General features: G+C 30.9%; 1 protein-coding gene across 8 annotated transcripts in view; it reads right to left on the bottom strand.

Moving 5' to 3' along the window:
• Mdr49 (Multi drug resistance 49) overlaps positions 1–20,383 on the bottom strand; it is a 37,276-nt gene that overhangs the window by 5,553 nt on the left and 11,340 nt on the right. For 3 of the 8 annotated variants that reach the window (XM_074241321.1, XM_074241324.1, XM_074241325.1), the window contains exons 6-14: positions 8,227–8,363; positions 6,936–7,005; positions 6,601–6,685; positions 6,119–6,312; positions 5,143–5,391; positions 3,047–3,884; positions 2,277–2,480; positions 711–1,062; positions 134–361 (exon numbers count right to left, since the gene is read on the bottom strand). In XM_074241321.1, coding sequence (XP_074097422.1) covers positions 134–361; positions 711–1,062; positions 2,277–2,480; positions 3,047–3,884; positions 5,143–5,391; positions 6,119–6,312; positions 6,601–6,685; positions 6,936–7,005; positions 8,227–8,341 — 2,335 coding nt within the window. In that variant the 5' untranslated portion in view covers positions 8,342–8,363. Of the gene's footprint in view, positions 1–133; positions 362–710; positions 1,063–2,276; positions 2,481–3,046; positions 3,885–5,142; positions 5,392–6,118; positions 6,313–6,600; positions 6,686–6,935; positions 7,006–8,226; positions 8,364–12,464; positions 12,622–17,181; positions 18,723–20,383 lie in introns of those variants that run through there. The other 5 variants (XM_074241323.1, XM_074241322.1, XM_074241329.1 and 2 more) reach the window with 5 other exon arrangements.

Genomic DNA, 20,383 nt, shown 5'->3' with positions numbered 1-20,383 from the left:
GAATTTATTGACTCAAGAATTTGTTTAAATTAACCATTTAATAAATCAATTCTTTAAAGGAAGAATACCAATTACTGTTTGTATTCTTAATAGAAGTATATTTTTTTTTTCTCAGAGGTTTTAGAGTACTTGCCAATCAAATTGAAGAGCCATTCCGGTTTGTTCAGCCCGAAAATTCTTCTCATTGGAGCGTCGTAGGGTTTCTCATGTTCGTCAAGTTCCTCTTCAGATGTTGTAGACGCTCCGGCAAGTGACAGACGGTGCGAATGCATTGACAACGTTGAAAATTGTTTCTTTAATGGTGGTTTGGCTTTTGGAACGGTTGCTACTGTACTTTTTGCTACGGTTGCTGTTGCTTTAGCTGTAAAATAAATATTATGTTTTTGTAAAGGTTAACAAGAAATTCATCTTTATCCAGTAAATTTTTCTCTAAAAAATTTCAATCCAAAAAATCATTTAATATTTTTTATTAAAAAAATGCGAGAAAATCTTTTAGTTTAAAATTCATAAAAATTTTTAAAATAAATCAGTATTAAATTCTCCCTGATTGGTTACTGACAAACTGAAGTATTTGAGCAGTGATTAAAAACTTGAATTGATGTATTCGCGGATTATACTGATAGTATAATATATTGTATCAGTAAAATTAATCTACAATATACAAAACGAATATATATATATATATATATATATTATATATAGATAGATACCTTTAGCAGTCGTACTGGCATCAGCATATACTAATCCGTAATAATGATTTCCCAATGTAAGTAATTCCTCGTGTGTTCCCATTTCAGCAACCTGTCCATCCTTGATGAAGACGATCCTATCGGCATTGGTGATAGTTGATAACCGATGAGTAACAACAACAGTAGTTCTGCCTTTGGCAGCCGCATCAAGCGCACGTTGTACGGTTGCTTCACTGTGAAGATCTAACGCAGATGTCGCTTCATCCAAAATCAAAATTTTGGGCTTACGTACTAATGCCCGGGCTATGGCTATTCTTTGCTTTTGTCCACCTGATAATTGCGAACCGCGTTCACCAACAGGACTGTCGTAACCCTAAAACCATTGATAATATACAATCATACATTTATATAATTGAGCGCTTGGATGCGACAAGAACTTTTATTAAATCGTCATCAGTCATCCTTCATAAATGATAACAGTGTGAACGAAGAAATAATAGTTAATAGTGGTAGAATGATGGAGATGATGATAATAATTAATAATAAATGTGCAATCGATTGAATCGAAATTATCATCACTTTAACACTTAAAATGCATTCACAGCTCACAGTGGACTCGTAAATCGGCCACGAGATGAAAATTAACATGAGTTATCGCACGTATTAGTCGACAGTACTATACGAGGATAAACAGTGGATAGTAGAGAGTGGAAAGTGAATAGTGGTGAGTGAAAATCGAGAGACTGGGGGGGCGGCGGCGGCGAAAGAGAGAAGAGACAAGTGTTCACCACCCGGATCTCTCGCTTTTCAACAATTTACTATCAGCGAAAATGAGGGCTTGTTTGATTAACCCCGAGAATTTGGAAGCCCGCAACCACTATAAACCTCACCGAGCACCAATTTTAATTTTTATCATCCTACTTGCTTTAAATAAACTCCCCCAATACTCATTCATTTATTTTCTCATCGACGTGGTATCTTTTATTGCGGTATTAAGTCTCGAAATTTAGATAATTGTCACAAGTTATGGCATTTGAATAATTAACTTCAAATAAAGTAGAACTTTAGTATTTTATATTTATGATTATGATAATGATAATTAATAAAATGATGAGGAGAACATATAAACATTAACATTAACAAGTCCAATCAATAACAACATCCCGCGTCAATAATCAAGCTGATTGATTAATCGTACTCATGACTTATGTAGCCCATGACGTATACCCAAATTTAACTAGTGTCTTTGGGGAATTGGTTGACTTGTTGACTTGTGTCAACAGGCATCAATTAGCTTCTGTGAGTATTCCACAGTCGTTCACACCGTTTTGACACCTATAATTACCATGAATAATCTGTCTCTTGAGATCGACTCGTAAAAAACACATACATTTAATTACACAACCTCGAACCTCCAAGAGAGTAAGAGTAGGTAATAGATCCAATTAAAATCTCTCAACTCGAAATTACCCGATTGGTTCACAGATCATTTGAATTAATTGTAATTAGTTTATGATGAGCAATATATCTAGTATATTATATCAGAAGTCTTATGTCTAGATTGTACATAACACCTAATTTTCTTACCTCCGGTAATTTGCTAATGAAGTCGTGAGCATTAGCTTCCTTAGCAGCTTTGATCATCTCCTCTTCAGTGACATTATCATTTCCGTAGCGGATGTTCTCTCTTATGGTTGTATCAAAAAGTACTGGCTCTTGCCCGACTACGCCGATGTACGACCGCATCCATCCGACATTAAGTTTGGCTATGTCAACTCCGTCAAGCAGCACCTGTCACAAACATATATAAGACACACTGTACTCTACTATACGAGAAAATTATTTATATTCATAATTATCTGAGAGATCAAAGGTATGTTTGAGTTGACACTAATACTTGTGCGAGCATAAATATATATATATATAAGTATAAATTTTAATGTAATCAGCAGTGAAGATCAAACGGTATTTATATAAATGTATCAAAGCTAAATTATATATATATATATATATATATATATATATATATATATATATATATATATATATATGTTTAGATTCTTAATGCGAGTAAGCTTCCTCGTAAAATGTGATGATGTAACGCTTTATTATCTCAATATTACTGCCTGGTTATAAAATATAGCCAAGAGGGAATATAAGGTGTAAAAGTTTTCTGGTATAAAAAAAATCTTCGCGTAATTTTTTTTTGACCTCATTACATTTGAACTTTACAAGCAGGCTTTTAGAAATTTATTAGAACATGGAAAAAAAATTGTGACATTTATTTCTACTTAATAATTTCTTTTTAAACATTTATAACTTAATTATGAATTAAATAAAAATATATATTAACATACCTGACCCTGAAGAGGATCATAAAGTCGCTGAATAAGTTGGAGACAAGTCGATTTACCACATCCAGATCCACCCACAAGTGCGACTGTTTCTCCGCTTTTAATTTTCAAATTCAACCCTTGCAGGACTTTAACATCCTTACGCGCTGGATATTTAAAGTAGACATCCTTGAATTCAATATCCCCGTTAACAGAAGAAAGCTTCTGTCCTTGTGTGCTAAGACTGTCGATAGTGGGCACCCGGTCGATGACTTGAAAAACCGTAGCCGCGGATCCGCGAGCCACTGCGAAAGCTTCAAGATGTGGTGAAGTCAATCCCATGTTTTGGGCGCCAGCGAGCACACCAAAAAAGACAATTACCAATACTGCTGGTGTGTACGCTTTTTCAAGTTTTGGACGATCTTCAAGAATGAGCTGCACTCCGTACCAGAAGGCAACCGCGTAACTCAGATAGATGATGAACCACATAATACCTCCACCCACTCCGGACCACATTCCACGTTTAATACCCGTCTTCTCGGCAGGTACTAGCTTATTAGTGTAACGATTGACCTCTACTTTTTCGCCGCCGAATGCCACTACTGTACGAATCGCACCAAGAACCTCTTCAGCTACGCTACCTGCCTGACCGTAAGCCGTCAATTCCAAGGCAGTTAGCGAGCTTTGAACCTTGGCTACGATCGCAGTGGCAATTACAATCACTGGAGCGCAACTCAGGACTACCAGGGTCAGCTTCCATCCGTAGTAGAAGGACACTATTATAGATGACACGAATGAAACCGTCAGATACGTGAATACTCCCAATTTTTCTCCCATTCCTTCTTTCATCTTATCTAAATCCCTAGAAAAATAATAATAATTTTATTATTATAAATTGTAAAGAAAAAAACTTTGGCTTAATGATTTTTCAATATTTTTAATCACAATATATAAAGTTTAAGTACTTTTAAAATAAATTTGAAAAATAATATTGCTATTACAGGATCAATTATCAGTAATTTAATAGTAAATGGGACGGAACAAATTTATATAACCAAAAAAATTATTCCAAACTGCTCCAAAAACTTGACATAAATCATTTACTTTTACAAAAAAATTTATACATATAAATACGCCGGAAAAAAAATTTTTTTTATTCTTTTAATTATATATAGATAATAATAATTGAGTCAGCTTGTGCAATAAAAAATCAGATAAAATAAAATCTCAAAAGATAAAATATGAGTCAGCAAAAGCGTTGAACTGGGAAGTTATCAGTGTGATCAATAGAGAATACGAGTGACAAGACGTATCATTGCTTTGACTGGGACATCTTTCTCATTATCGGTCTGACGAGTTTGCACAGTCGAGCTGTTCCGGTCAAAAGAACCCAGGAGAGCAAGGAGCTGAATTTCCAACAATGAGTGACACGAGATACTACTAATACTAGTATGACTAGAGAACGAGGTAGTTCACTGATAAGGCTGGTCTGCAGCTTCAAGCTAAACGAGATAAACTAACAGGGATTATATTGACGTGCTGAACATGAGCTCAGTCCGTAGTCGGTCAATCATGTTCTCTTGTCGACGGATTCTCCTCCTGACTCTTGTTTTATGCTACATTGGATAGCAGAATGCAAGGTAGATGGCAGATCTTGCACAAGACAAGTCAAGAACAACCTCAAGGCAATGGGTGATGAGAAAAGCCCTATTGTATGACAATAGGAATATAAGTTGAATCAAAGACAAGATTTTCGGGTTACCGGCAACTCTGAACCACCTGTTGCGTTCCTCCCCTGTGTTCTGAACTTTGCTCTTACTCAGCCCCAGCATTTAGGATAGGAGCATCAACTTTGCCTCTCAGCCCTTCTATCTTCTATATTCTCCCTTCTCCAGTTCCTTTTCATTCGCCACAGCAACTTTATCCCTCTGGTATTTCTCTCCTATTTAACTGACCCTAGATGTCACGTGCTTAACGTGACATCTAGCCATTTTTATCTTATCAGAATCAATGACCTCAGTATCAATATTAGTTTCGGTATCGATGCTGACATCGATGTCAGGGGAACAATTTGTCAAGTCTAAACAAACAAATAATATTTATTCAGCGAAATAACTTACTCGGTTATCCTGCTAGCGAAGTTTGTCGAGGTGTTAGTGTCGTACCAAGACATGTCCTGTCTCAAAACAGCTTGCAAAAACATCCGACGGATCCTGTGAATTTGACGGAAAGCTGCGACATTCAACAGATCTACTGTGAATATTGCAAAGATAAATTGAAGGGTCGATAAAGCTGCACAGGACACTCCGAAGGCCACTGAATCGTCGTACAACGCATTCATTCTTTCTATTTTTGATGCATTAGGTCCTCTGAAATAATTTCATTAAATGTCAATTTTTTACTTGGAACGTTACTATTTTAGATATTGAAAGCAAAGATCTTATTAAAAATTAAGCATCACTATCATTACTTATTACTTATTACTTTGTCTATAATTTAGTAGACTTATTGCTTCAATATGATCAACAAAAGCTACATGATGGGTAGTAATTTTAGTTATAATATTTATTTTAAGTATAATGTAAGCTCCATTAACTTCTTAGAAACTGGTGAATTATTGAAATATTTTCTGTACATGGGAATAATTTTTTTATAAATTAATTTTTAATAACGATCCTTGTTTTTAATTTTTAATTTAGTTTCAATGTTTAAAATAATTTGTCATTCTCCAAAGGAATTTACAAGACTGTTAATTAACAATTTAATGAAATAGTTGTAGTTCTGTTAACTTAAGAACGAAAATGAGTAAAAAACTAGAGAGTCGTTAAAGTATTTGAATAAGACGTCTCATGGGTTAAAGTTAATTTTGATCGTTAAAGAAGTTGAAATAAAACTTTTAACAGAGTCTATAGACATTAGAATATTCTTTTATTATTCAGATTTTCATTATAACTTTTTTAAATTTATTAGTTTTTTTTTTTTTTTTTTTTTTTTTTTTTAATTATTGATTTTTCTCATAAGAATGATGAATATTATTTGCAATGATTTAGGTAATCTGTAATGAATTTTACTTGTTATTTTATTGATAATACTTACAAAATCTTTCCACCACCAAACATCTCCATGATAAAAGTAGGCGTGCTGGTCTGATTTGTCATATTACGATCCACCAGAAGAGTAGTGAACTCACCATACTGAATATTTGCTACTGGAATACACAGGCCCGTCATGGTGCCCATGAAGAGGCCAGCAAAGACGTACATCAACTCGCCGAATGTCGCAAATCGAAACTAAAACAAATATGATTTTTTCATATAATGATATCTGGAACTATATTATAAATTACAACCATTAATGCATAAAATGACTAAGTGTAACATCGCTGTACTTTAATACATTACATTAACCTACATAATAAAATTAGCAAGTCCTTTCTGATATTTAATGAGACTCAAATTAAATCACGTACCAATGTAAGTTAATGTTAAAGTTGGGTATTAAGTTCATTTAAGTAAAAGATAAGTTATATTACATAATATTCTACCAGTGATTAGGGATGCAGAAAATCAGGTACTTACAAGTTTGTAATAAGGGATGGGTGGTAAGGATGGCGCCTCTGGGGGTGGCTTATCCTCCTCCTTTGTTTGCGGTGGAACAAATTCACTGTCAACAGATACATTTTATAATTACATAATATGCCTTTATATCCACCAGAATAATTTACGCAAATCGTATTCGTTGATTAGCTTAAGTCTAATAAAAAATTGATAATTGGTTTTAATGTTCGTTAAATTATTTTATCTGTTAATGTATCACGTTTGAGGCATCCTTTAAAATTTTATTGGACCCATTAATTACTCATTTTATTTATTTATTTGATATTCGATAATTGACATATGTATTTAACTCGTACATTGGTTCATTATCATCATCCAGTATACATTCTGTTTCCTGTTTATCCTTCTCCTTGTCTTGTTGTGTGTCTGTAAACGAAATACACTAGTACTACACACGTTCATTCAAACCTATAATTAGCCACTTAATGTTACGTGTAAATTTATTGCTTTTATTATTAAACAATATAGCTGTGTAATAGTATTTTATATTAATATTAATATCAGTATTAGTATGAATATAAATTACGAAAGTTAGAACTACCAATAATAGAACAGAGAAGTGCAAAAGAATTAAACAATTTATCTTTTAATTATAAGAGTTAAAAAAAAAAAAAAAAAAAAAAAAACATGGAAACTCCTTCGTATAAAATTTATTAAATTTTGAATTTATAATAATTAATTAATAATTTTTTAAGTCTGATAATTTGAGGTTCAAACTCGGCCATACAGGTCATACGGTGAGTATAATAAGATCAATACTCCAAAAATAATAACGTCCCTTTCAATAATAACGAGATGACGTTATAAGTTATGATGTAAACGTGTGAAATGAAATAAACCCGATTAATTATAAAAATCTATATTCTGTAAATAAAAATTCATGAATATTCATAAAAAAAAAAAAAAAATATATATATATATATATATATATATATATATATATATATATATATATACAAAGCATACGACCTGACTTTTTAAGTAATTTAATTTTCTTTGAAAAATAGAATGATAAATATAAACGTCTGAAAGGGAATTCAATAGATCTTGCAAGTTAACGATGAAAAAAAAAAAAGTAATGAAGAAATATCGGAGCAAGAAAGTCTAAAGTAGCTAAGAGTTAGAGTTTGCTTCGAGAGGAACGAGTCGAGTAATCGTACTCTTCAGAGAAGTGCAAGTATCACGAGTCCAAGGTACTGTCGAAGTTACTCTGCTTCTTACTCTTTTCCTGGTAGAATAGTTATTTCTTTTGTGAAAATCTGTCGCAATCCCCCGGGGGATCCATTAACCGACATAATTGCTGTTGGAAAACTTTATCGACAAAGCTACTATCGGAACACGATCTAGAATACTGCGAGGAGAGGCCAAGAGATAAGTTACTTTGATATTGTTCAAGTTTGGAAAAGGTCTTTGCTAATAAAATAAAATTCAAAAAGTATGTATTTATTAAGGTGCAAAGCTTATTTTCTATTCATTTTTGAACTACATATAATAAAAATTACCATAAAAAAAAAAAAAAAAAAAAAAAAAAGCAGGAAAAGAAGAAAAGATAAATATAATGTGTTACTTAATGATATGTGTACTTACACCTCAAGGGGATTTTTTCTTGATGATTCGACTTTGTCTTGGGAGGCTCCATTTGGATACTCTGGGGGGCCCCCTCGAGAGGGTTCGTGGACCACTGGTAAATTCGCTGCGTCATCGCGCATTCTCAGTTAACAACTCTGGAAGGAAAAAAAAAAAAAATAAATTTTATGAATTATCTAGTGTCTAGTGTCGATAATAAATAGCTATAGTTTTTTTAGTGCCCGGTAATGAAAATGGAAATCCCATTTGTAAGCTATTGAAACCCATTCCTGTATTCAAGTCTTTTATTACCTGAGTAATATAAAGAAAACTGGCAAAGATCGTCAATGATAAAGTTTCACGAGGCCTTTTTCAATCGCGATAAAAGCTCCTCAGACAAGACTTCGTTAGGTCAATGGGTTTCGGGCGTTTCGAAAGCTCAAGTTTCTTTCTTTCTCTCTCGATCTCACACTTAGCCCCCTGTACCCCCGATCCTCCTTATCTTTTTCACACTCTCATTTCGTCAGCAAATTCTGCTTTATGCTGATCAAAGTAAGAACGCATCAAATTTTTGTATCATATTTTTTTATTCATAAGCTGTTTTCTATATACTACTCCAAAACTCATTGGAGACGATTATTTTCTTATTTTATTATAATGTTTTTTATTTTTTTTATTACGAAATAAATTTTAAATTTAATGAAATTAAGAATATGCGATGCAGTATAAATAAATAAATAATGTATTTATTTATTTAAAAAAATCATACAATTTTTTTTTTTTTTTTTGAGGAGAAAAATTTGTAAAAGAGGTTGCAAAATTTTATTAAACATAAAAAATTTAAAACTCCGAATTTTACAAGCCTTATGGTTTTTTAAAATATGATAATCCTCGCTTTATAGTTAATTTCAGAGTCGAGAACTGTGCAAAGTACTTTAAAACCCTCGGAACTCTATCACCAACGAGGAAAACTAACTTTAGTAGACATTATCCGTGATGTAGTAATCCGTAGAGTGAACTCGATGAACCACTGAGCTGCGTACGCCATTCGCTATTTGATACATGACAGGGAACACATCTCAACGCTGGGGGTTGAGGGGCAACGTTTCAACAATATACTTGTTACTGCTACTTGAGAAACTTTCCGTTAAATAATCTAGTTCTTAATACATGTTACAAATTTAATCTTACAGTACACACATTTATATAATTCATCAGTTTATCGACTTATCAATATTTATTTTTATTCTTATTATTGACACTGATCTAATGTGAGTCGAGATAAAAATTCAAAAATAAAAATTTCGGGTTTTTCCCGGTTTTTAAACGCTAATATCTGTCACCAGTCGCTTTATCTTAATTTACCTATCGCTCTCTTTCTCTCTTTGGCAATTTATCTAGATAGGAGTCGATGAGTGCTTAAGAGAGAACAGAATGTTCAAGAGACAACAACTATTATTTTTAGATGAGTTTCTGGGTCAAACTCTATGACAGTAAGTGCACAATTATTCACCCGAAAGTGTAATAAGGTTAAGGTCTTGCGTTTAATTAAAATATTCATTTTTAAATTCTTGTTTTTGGAAATTGTTGATATTAATTGTCGAAATTTTTCATTAAAGAAATTTCAAAATTGTTAAGACTAAAAAAATTACATTTTTTAGTTTTTTTTTTTTTTTTTTTTTTTTTTTACGAAATATTCATTAAATGTATAACTAGTAAAATCATATTATAGCTAATCCGTTTATTTCGAATATACAAATTTGTCTTCGGGAAAGTCATGAATTTTTATACATATGTGAATTTTGTATTGGTTCGATTGACGATTGAAATTGAAGTAATATTATTGAAAATATAATCCGTTGTATCTTCAGTGTGGAAATTTAAAGTGAAAAATTTATTGTTCAATAACGGAGTGGATTTTATTGCATATAGAGTAAAATTGAAATAGTAGTATTGAAAATTTCAATTTAAAAATATGACCAACTTCAATGTTGACAAATTTTATTTTTTTATTTATTTCATAATAGAATATTTTTAAAATATTAACTTTAAACATATAATAAATTTTTTACTTTAATCAATTCTTTTTAAATTTTATTTAATTTTCAGAGGAAGCTAAAGTAAATAAATCTTGAACTTCAATATTTACATACAATTTTTCTCATCACATCACACTCTCTCTTGATATGAAAATTTCTATTATCATTTTTCAATTCAATTTATAAAATATTCAAATAAATAAAAAAAAAAAAATTTCTTACTTCAATATTGACATAAAATGTCATTAAAAAAAAAAAAAAAAACCTCAAAAAAATTATATTAAATTCATCTGTAAAATAAGATTGAGCTAATGATATTAGGATGTAATCCATTATAATTTTATTCTACAATTGAAATCCCAAAAAGAAATGAACGTTAACATAAAAATAACTTTTAATAAAATTGACTCAATAAATGAAACCGTAAAATCGGATTAATACCATACATAATGTAATAAAAAAAATTACTAAAATTATAAAATAAAATCCAAATGAACGTAAAGTAATAATAATAATAATTATAATAATGTTTATTTTAGAGACGAGAATAAATGGAAGGACTGTATACAGGTGCACAAACGATCATCGTTTTCTCTAACAACGATGCATTTAGCAATTGCAAAATGCCACGGTCGGTATCGCTGCCAGGTTTATTTCGAGTAAAGTCCTTGCGGGAAAGAGCTTTGACGTACTCTCTGACCACTGTCACGTGTATGGTATGTTAATTGGAATAATAATGGTTAAGAGCTGAATGTGAGGGCAAAAGACACCCGGAGAACGGGATCAAATTATAATAAATAAAAGTGGTTGCTATTTTAATTGTCGAGTAAAGTCCCACAGAATTATCTCTCGGGCAATCGTAGCTGTTAACTTGTAATATCTACTCACTAGAGATTAAAATATAAAAATAAACATACAATCTTTTATCATAAAAAATTCATATTTTACAAAATATGATTAGTAAAAAAAATCACAACTCATTGACTTCCCATTGATTTTTTTATTTATCTCGATTTGTAACGTATCTATTTTTATTGATATTTCTTTGAGTACCGGAAACGTGATCGAAATATAAATAAAGGCGGTATAGAAATCAATATCAATGTACATCTTATCTCGTCTAGTCTTTATACTTGTATTATTTCGGTTAGTCACGAAAAATACAAGCCAGTGCTTGCAAGCAAATGTTGCATTTTTATTTTACTATACATTTTTATTACACGATTCAACGAACATCGAATGTCTATTGAGACAATTGACAAAAATATCTGTAGACTGTAAATGACCTATTTTTATATTTATACAGGGATTATTATAATTATAATGAAAATGAGACTATCATAAAAATTTTTAAATCATAATTATGAAGTATAGAAAAAAAAATTTATTCTGAATGTGTAACCACTTAAAAAAGTTTATCATTTAAATTTATCTTTATCGCCGAAAAAATAATTTCCAAGTAATAATAAAAAAGATTAATTGGAAATTTAAATACAAACTGGAATATTATTAAAATTCAAGAGTAAAAAAAAATAGAAAAAATTGCCTTGATTTGTTATAAGTATGTACAAAAGATGAAAATAAAATTATTATGTTGAAATGAAAAAAAAAAAAAAAAAAAAAAAAAAATATTAACTGGAAATAAAAGATTACGAGATTAAAGTGATTAAAGTAGGAGATAGAAAGAGCGAGCTGAGCGAGAGTGGGAAAAAGAAGCTGTGCTAAGAAAGATCTAGTAGCGCTTACACTTGGTTTTATCTTATTCTGATGAAGAGACGCTCTACTCAGTACACATAAAGAGTAGAAAAGACGAGGGAGAGAAAGAGGAGAAGAAGAAATAAACTTTTGGATAAGAGTTATGTCAGTGAAACTGAGAACTTGATTTTCATCCCTTTAAAAGCATCTACTTGACCTGCCAGAGCCCCGAGGTATCCCGGTCGAGACAGCCCAACGGGGAGCTTTTAAAGGAAAAAGAGAAAATGAAAATCCTCTACTCCGCTAAGGACTAAAGAGTCCGGATTATCCGATTAGCGGGAACTCTAGTGCTCTACTGACACTCATAAGGATTCTTACTATCAAAATCTATATCTTATGGTCTATTCATCGGTAAAAACTGATAACTGATAACAAACAACGTTTGACAAATTCAATTTGCTAACTAAACGAGTTTACTTTATCGTTTTTTTTATTAACTATTTGTTAAATTAAATCAAAATTTACCTTATTATAACTACTGTTTCCAATCAATATCCCAAATATGCTTAATAAGCTCAGCAGTGGATCTCGTTGAAACGACGGACCCCTTCATAAGTGTCCTGCCGTTTTACTTAATAACTTTATTAACTGTAACTAATCCACAGAAAAATTCACGATCACCCTAGTTGATTATATCACAGTTATATTATTAACTATTTACAAAATAAACAATCACTAGTTTATTATAATAATAATCACAGAAACTGTCTTATGTAAATAGCTGTTATTTCCGTCCGTAATTGGTTCAAAATCACTTGCCCCTGATTGTCGAGCATTAAATCATCAATCAATAAACTCCAGGAAGAATTAAAGTGAGGCGACCGTAATACCTCTGTCTTCGAACAAAACAAAAAAATTTAATTAAAATTAACAAGACGACAAATGTGATCTCACATTCGGCTCGCGTTACGTTCACTGAAGATACTTGATTACCAACGTATCTTTTATACCTTTCCGGTAATAGCTTGCTGTGTAATGAAAACAATGCCACCTCCCATCTCTCTAGATAAATAAATTATTTATTATGAAATTATACTTAAACTGTACTTTTCCTGTTGTCAGCTTAAAGCTTAAATAATAGATAATAATTATATGAAATATAAATAAATGGTTAGAACCCATGTAAATTTAACTTGGATCTGGAAATTATTTTATACTCTCAGAGTCGCTGGAAAAAGCCACCGCTCATTTTTCTACTGAATCGAATTATCGTTATATGATGTCTGCTTTATGATTAAATTTTAATTAAAATATACCGATAAGGATGTTGATAAAAATAAATAAAAATACGATCTATGTTTCGTCATTTTATGACACTGTTTTTTATTTCAACATAAGAATTATAACTTTAGTCTAAGTGAATAGTGGAAAATTTTTTTCTTTTTAACAACTAAAATGTTTTAGAAAGTACGATTACAGAGAGATTAATTGAGAAAAAATTGTTTACAGTGAAAATGAAATTTTTATCTGTAAAAATCTGATAATCGTTTAAAAAAAAATTTTCATCGAATTTTCAATAATTTCAAGTCAATCAGTCAATCAAGTAAAAAAAAAAAAAAAAAAAAAAAAAAAAATTAATATACAATTTTTATTCAACTATAGTTTACTTCTAACGAGCAATCGAACTTGCGGTCTCTCGATAACATGTCGAGTGTTCTTAGTACAGAACTTATTCATATCCGGTACTAGTCTCAACTTTATTTATAGTATATAGTTATTCATGATTATCTATATAAATTATTAAAATATTTTTATATTTTTAATTTAATATAAATTTTTCTAACTGTATTACAATAGTACATTAAGATACGAGTTGCTTAAATGAGCGATTATGACACGGCGTGAAGTTGGCGCACGAGCGAAGCGAGTGCGCTAACACGCCGTGAATGATCGCTCATTTAAGCTACGAGTATCTTACACTATTTTGTAGCACCAGTGTCCTAAATTCGTCTTCAGTATTATTTAAATTTAAATATAAAAATTAATTAAGCAAAAACAAAAATAGTATATCGTGCATAAATAAAATCTAGAATGTTAAAGTAAATAATTGCTTAAAAATAGTATGATAGTATATTGTGGTAATCGACAACGTTACACGAGTGGCACGCACTATCATTATTACAAATGTAGCGATATATGTAGACCCAAAATCGGGGTCCAGGGGCAGAGCCCCGGTGGGGTCCAGGGGCGAAGCCCCGGCGAAGGCCCAGGGGGGCGGAGCCCCCAGTCCTAAAAACGAATAAAAAGTTAAAAAAAAAGAAATAAATATATATCAAATTTTAAATCCAAAGTGATTAATAGTAATTAAAAAAAAATTAATCCACACATTAAAACACTCAATATATAAAATTAAATAACAATAAATTTAGCTGTCACTTTATAATTTTTTAATTTTCTTTAACCAAAAAATTTGCTCCAAAAATTTATTCATAAGAAATTGCATTTTTTATTTTATAAAATTCCCACTTGTCAATTAAAAAAAAAAATTTGAAATGATTAACAAAAAAAATAAAAATATACTTAATAATTTTTTCATTTAATTATTAGTTTTTTTATTATTTTTTAACGATTTTAAAATGTTTATTTCCACTTATTTCTATTTATTATTAAAATCATAAAATGTAAAATCAACGAATATTTATTTTTCTTCGGATTGAACTTCAATGGTGAAATGGCAGTTTTGGAATACCTTATATTGAGACTCTTAAAATTTTTTCACGCATAAACCTAAATCTTGATCATAAAATACTGTAGAACTGATAAATAAATCAGGAGTTCCACAATCGTTGAATTGAGAAGTTGAATTTTTCTTTTTCGCAACAGTATTTTCTTGCGAAATAGATTTAAATTTTTTTGATGGTGTGATGTATCAACTTCAACTACATTTGATGCTGGTGAACACGGTTGGCCAAAGTTTGATAAAACACTATTTTCGGGTTTGGACATTGAGACTGCTGTTTCAATTAATTTTTCATTTAATACTGATAAAACATTTGTAATTTTTGTCAAATTTTTTTCGTCGAAACGTCTAAACTGGTTGATTTATTTAAAACGGTACTGTTTGTAACTACAGGAGATGGTTTAGTAGATCGAGGAGTGGATTCAACAGTATTTGTTTTTTTATCCAAAACAATTCCATCGGTGATCATAGAATGAGTACGTTTTTTTGTTGTTAACGGAATCGGCAATATAACCTTCAACTACTGTTGATGACTTCCAACCACCATGTCTCTTCATCACTGTCATATCACCTCCAGCATCAGCTAATAATGTGGCAGATGTTCGACGGAAACTATGTCCAGTGTATTTATTGGCATTCTCTAATTTTAAAAATTCAGCAATGGTTCTAGGCATTGAACCAAACTTGTTAATTCCTATGGGCTGACAAGTACATCGACCATTTTGGTAATTCAAAAAAATCGATCTGTTTTACAGGTTTTGGGCCTAGCATCCATGTATTCTTTTGCGTAGTCATAATATTTACCATCAATGGTAAATGATCTTGGCTGATTATTTTTGTAATCGGAACTTTAATAAATAAAGTGTTCTCATCAATTTTTTTGACATCTTCCAGTTTCATGTTCATGAATTCACTTCTTCTTAAAGCACCAGAAATTCCAAATATTAAACAAACCTGCAACAGTAAGAATAAAATAAACAAATATTTAGACTATATAGACATTTTCATACTCAAAAAATCAATAAATATTTAATTACCTTTGTAGCAAGATATTTATTATCAGGGGCTTCATTTAAAAATTTTTGGATATTTTCTTTTGTAAATACTTCAGATTTTTAGCAACATATTTACTCATTTGTTTCTTCAAAAAAACGTTACTTTTTTGTAATTACCAATATCAACGTCATCAAATGCTTTGATAGTAGTTTTCAACATCGAATGAAAAGCCCATAAACTGGGAGGGGCATATTTTTGAGAAAGATTATCAAAATAGACTAAAATCACATCTTCAGCAAAAGAATTTGATTTAACATTTTCTTTACGCCATGCTTTAAAAGCATTATAAGCTGCTACATACATTCGTTTAGATTTTGTTGGCATTGATTGCAAAGCTATATTCTTCGCCTTTTCTTTTATCTCGTCAGGAACAAAATCATTATAATCATCGTCTAAATCACTGTAATCACTGTCCATATTTATTACGGAATAGGATTCTTGTTAAATTAAATAACGTTTAGCAAATATTTCACACCAGAATAATGTTTACAACTGAGCGAAATCGATAATAAAAAACATTTGCGAATCATCAATTGAGGTTTCAGCATACTTCAGACTGAATCATAACCGACAAAAAGATGTAATTTTAATTATTAATTATTTATTATTTTCTATTTTTTCGGAGCTTTGAATGTTTTTAGATACATTTTTTCGTTTTTTTCTGCGGTGAAAGTCAAATTTTTAGAGCAGAAATGTATGGATTGATCGTAAATATGAGCCCGTAGCCTAAAAAATTCTTCTCAGCTCGTTTCATAATTGTTTATTTAAGTCAACAGTTGAGCGTGTCCTAAATACGAATTTAGGACACGCAGTGCTATAAATATATTTTTCAAGATTATCAAATCGATAGTGATATTTTTAATTGTAAATTATAAATTTAATGAGTAGATTCTGAGAACCAATAATAATATCAGATAATAATTTTTATAATATTGATCATGTTCATAAATATTTTTGGAAATAAAATTTATCAGTTTTTATCAATATAAAAAATTGTAAATTCAATCACTTTGAGGTAAAAAATAATTCAAATGTTAATAAAAAATTTCTAACACCTTTGTTAGATTAAAATAAAGATACAAATTAATTTTTCTTGGAAATATTATTTATGATGTAACAATGAATAATTATCGGTAGTTTCCTCAATAATAATAGCGAATTGATTGTGATGTAAGAGAAGTTAAGATCAAATGAGATGCATCGAGTGTTGCATGATGGGGATGGCCAAGGCGCAGGCGTCTAATGACAGTGACATGTGGCATTGACCCTGAGAAAACTATTCCAGGCCGACAACGAAAGTGATATTAGATACTGGAATAATAAAATTCACGTGCTCCAGATTAAAACCCTCACGAAATGCTGTTAGAATATATTATAAAAGTATAAGTGATTAAGTAGGTCAAGGACACTCAAAGCAACCTCTGCAGCGGCATTAGGATGACCTACCATTGACCCCGTAACCTTGAGACTCAAATACCCTAAGCTTGAAGCAAACACCAAATGTCGGACAAGTAAACCGAACGTCTGAACAGTTAAATTTTATCACTTATGCTCGATAATCTGACCAGAAAGTAGTAAATTGTTTATTTTAACTTAACAATAAATAATCTCTAAGCAATTATTATTCGGATAATCTCACTAACTCCGAAGGGTTTTGCGGCGCTCGATCAACTGACGCCACGACGACCCGACGTCCAGACTTACTTACGCAACGAAAACGCGACAGCGTCAAAACGACGTCGACGTCGTCGGCGCCCCGCCGTCCTCTTGGCGACATTACCAGAGCGGATAGGCTATCAGAGTATTTAAGCTGATGCTGCAATGACTATATGCACTACGACCAGCGTTAAACAAAACGATAAATAGATGGTTAAATATTTGTATACATGAGAGAAAAAGCTCCAAAATTATTTTGTTTTCATTATTGGTAAAAAATTAAATTTATTGAAAAAAAAATTTTTGAACCAAGAAAATCTTTTGAAAGAATTTTTTCCTTGAATCAAGTTAATTTACAATCAGGGTATGTTCATATTTTTACTGAAATCAACTATAAAATTTTAAAGAACAAAGTGGCTTTTCCATTGAGGCCAAATGCTGAGTTTAACTGTTTGGTTATTATACTTCACTATTAAAGAACTCACCGGTCATTTAAAATAACAATTTACTTTATGTTAAATCACTTAACTTAACGACAAATATAAAAGTAACACTCAAAAAATATAACTGTATGTTATATTTTTTAAACAAAGATTGAAATTGTATTAATATTTGATTATTGAAACAAACAAAAAGATAAGGTGATAGTCGAATAGACCGAGTCGTACTGGACGGTATACTAAAAATACGCGGAGGGGGTGAAAATCATGAGCTTTTTTTCCTTTATGTGTACTGGGTTTTTTTTTCTTATTATTACCGAGTAGAGTAAAGCATACTGTATCTATATTGCGGGCATGCATAGCGCAGGCTTGGCACACAAGCTACACTTATACACTTTTATCTCTTAGCCCCCAAGTTAAAATGCTACTAGACATTGATCACCCGGTATGGATCATTCATATCTGCAATTGGGTCAAAGCTTTATTATGAGGACGAAAAATTCCATTCATTTATATTGCATTACTTTGTATATCAAAGGGTTACTCAGGAAGCTTTTTTTATAAGAGAAAAAGATTTTTAGTCTTGAGGTGAAATTTTTGAAGGGCTAAAATTCTTTAATTTAAAATTTAATTAGGAAGTTAATTGTTTAAACTGTTTGCTGAGTATACTTATGACTCTGAATGCACAGAAGCTACGAGAGATAATAATATACACTTATCAGATAATAAAATAGAGATTGCATAATTGTAAAACATTAATAGAAGATTCGGGCAAATACAAGTAGAGGTTGGTATCTATTAATGTATCGACAAGTTGCCGGCAAACGAGGAGTCGAGGAGTCCAGGAGTCGAGGAGTCGAGGAGTCGAAAGAAAAGAAGAAGCTCCGAACACTGAAACAAAAATCGGAATTTTCATTTAATATCCGCTAATAACAATATGCCACAACTCTTTCTTATCCTGATCAATTCAGAAAGCGGAAAACGAAAGTGCATAATGGAAAAATCGCCGTGAAAATCCTCCTCGAGAAGAGATAACTGAGAGGCTGAGGATGAGGATCAGGCCAGAGAAAGAGATCCAGAGCAGCGATTAATTAGTCGAGATAACGCGATTAAAAAGTTAGTGGACGCTGAAAAGATTTTCACATAAAGGTGAAAAGTTTTCTTTTATTAGTTTTTATTTTACGCCTTTTTTAATCTCTCCTATTCATCGCTGTCTTTTTTATCGCTTTAATTCATTTTTTCTTTCACCTTTCCGGTGCGAGCAACACCAGCGACACCGTAACTGCAATAGCAACCCGGAAAAACTTTTCACGCCTTCAATTGACTTCGAGGATTAAGTCCCAGCACAAAAGATCACCGCGAATCATTTTGAATTGAATCGTTTTCTAAAAATAATGTTATGTAGATTGAATCAATATTTTTTGAGCAATTAATTAAGTATTTAATCATACCTATTATTAGATTGCACAGACGACGGTAAATATAGTTTATGTGATACTTTATTTACCCTTGTTCAACAGTTATATAATTTATTAATTTAGCGTCTCGGAGAACAAAATAGACTAACATCACAATTATTTTTAATTTACGCATTCATATTGTACCAGACGACAGTCAATGTTAATTTTTTTATGTTCTAATGTACTTAGATATCATTAAAACTGATGAATTAGTAGGAGGTTTTAAAATTTTTTTTATTTATTAAAAATCATGTGCAACTATCTATAAAAAATAACAGATTGAAAAAGGCTTTTAAGTGGATAATTTTAGCTGTATATTTTTTAGATCAGAAATCTCTATCAATCCACTCAAACAGCTGTCTAATTAATATAATGGAGGTAAAGTCCAAAAGCATCTCTGTATACAAGACAGAATAGAACATATTAATTTAGGAATAACTTGTATAGTTGTTAGAATTGCCTGTAACAATATTTGTACTATGGCACACTTCAAACACCATGAGTGAGCTTAACGCATGTTGGAAAATGGATTTATGTAGGGTACAGTAGTGCTGAATAGAACACACTATTGAAAATCAGCGGACCTTTTTTAATCCTACCTACAACAGATAATTTTATAATAACGAAGTTATCTCTATAAAAGTTTCTTTCATCACTATTTGTATTAGTCCCATTTTCATCTGTTTATTTTTTTTTTTCTGCTAAATTAACATTTTTTTTCCTTTCAATAAATTCTTATCTAAACTTTGAGAATTTTTAAATATACCGTCGGTTTAATTTAATACATGTCAAGAATTTTAATAAAATAAAAAATAAACATACGGTTTAATTGTTTGAAAAAAATAAATATATACTTGAATATTTGAATAGTAAAAAATAAATAAGTGCAGTACTCAAGATAAGTATACATAATAAAATTTATATTACTTGCGTAAGACGGTTAGCTCTACAAAAGTCGTACTAATATCAACTAATATCTGCGTCAATATTTTGATTAGATAAAATGAATTGAAATGTACGTTATATGTAAGAACTATCATTTAAAAATTATTCAAATTAAATTAAGACTTGTCTGCTAAATTAAGTTTAATC

Source organism: Cotesia typhae, unplaced genomic scaffold (genome assembly GCF_013202065.1).
Source record: "Cotesia typhae breed Kobodo isofemale line unplaced genomic scaffold, CoteBio_Ctyphae contig_33, whole genome shotgun sequence".
In the NCBI taxonomy this organism is placed as follows: domain Eukaryota; kingdom Metazoa; phylum Arthropoda; class Insecta; order Hymenoptera; family Braconidae; genus Cotesia; species Cotesia typhae.
Note: the sequence above shows the minus strand (reverse complement) of the source record. Positions and strands in the feature narration are given on the sequence as shown.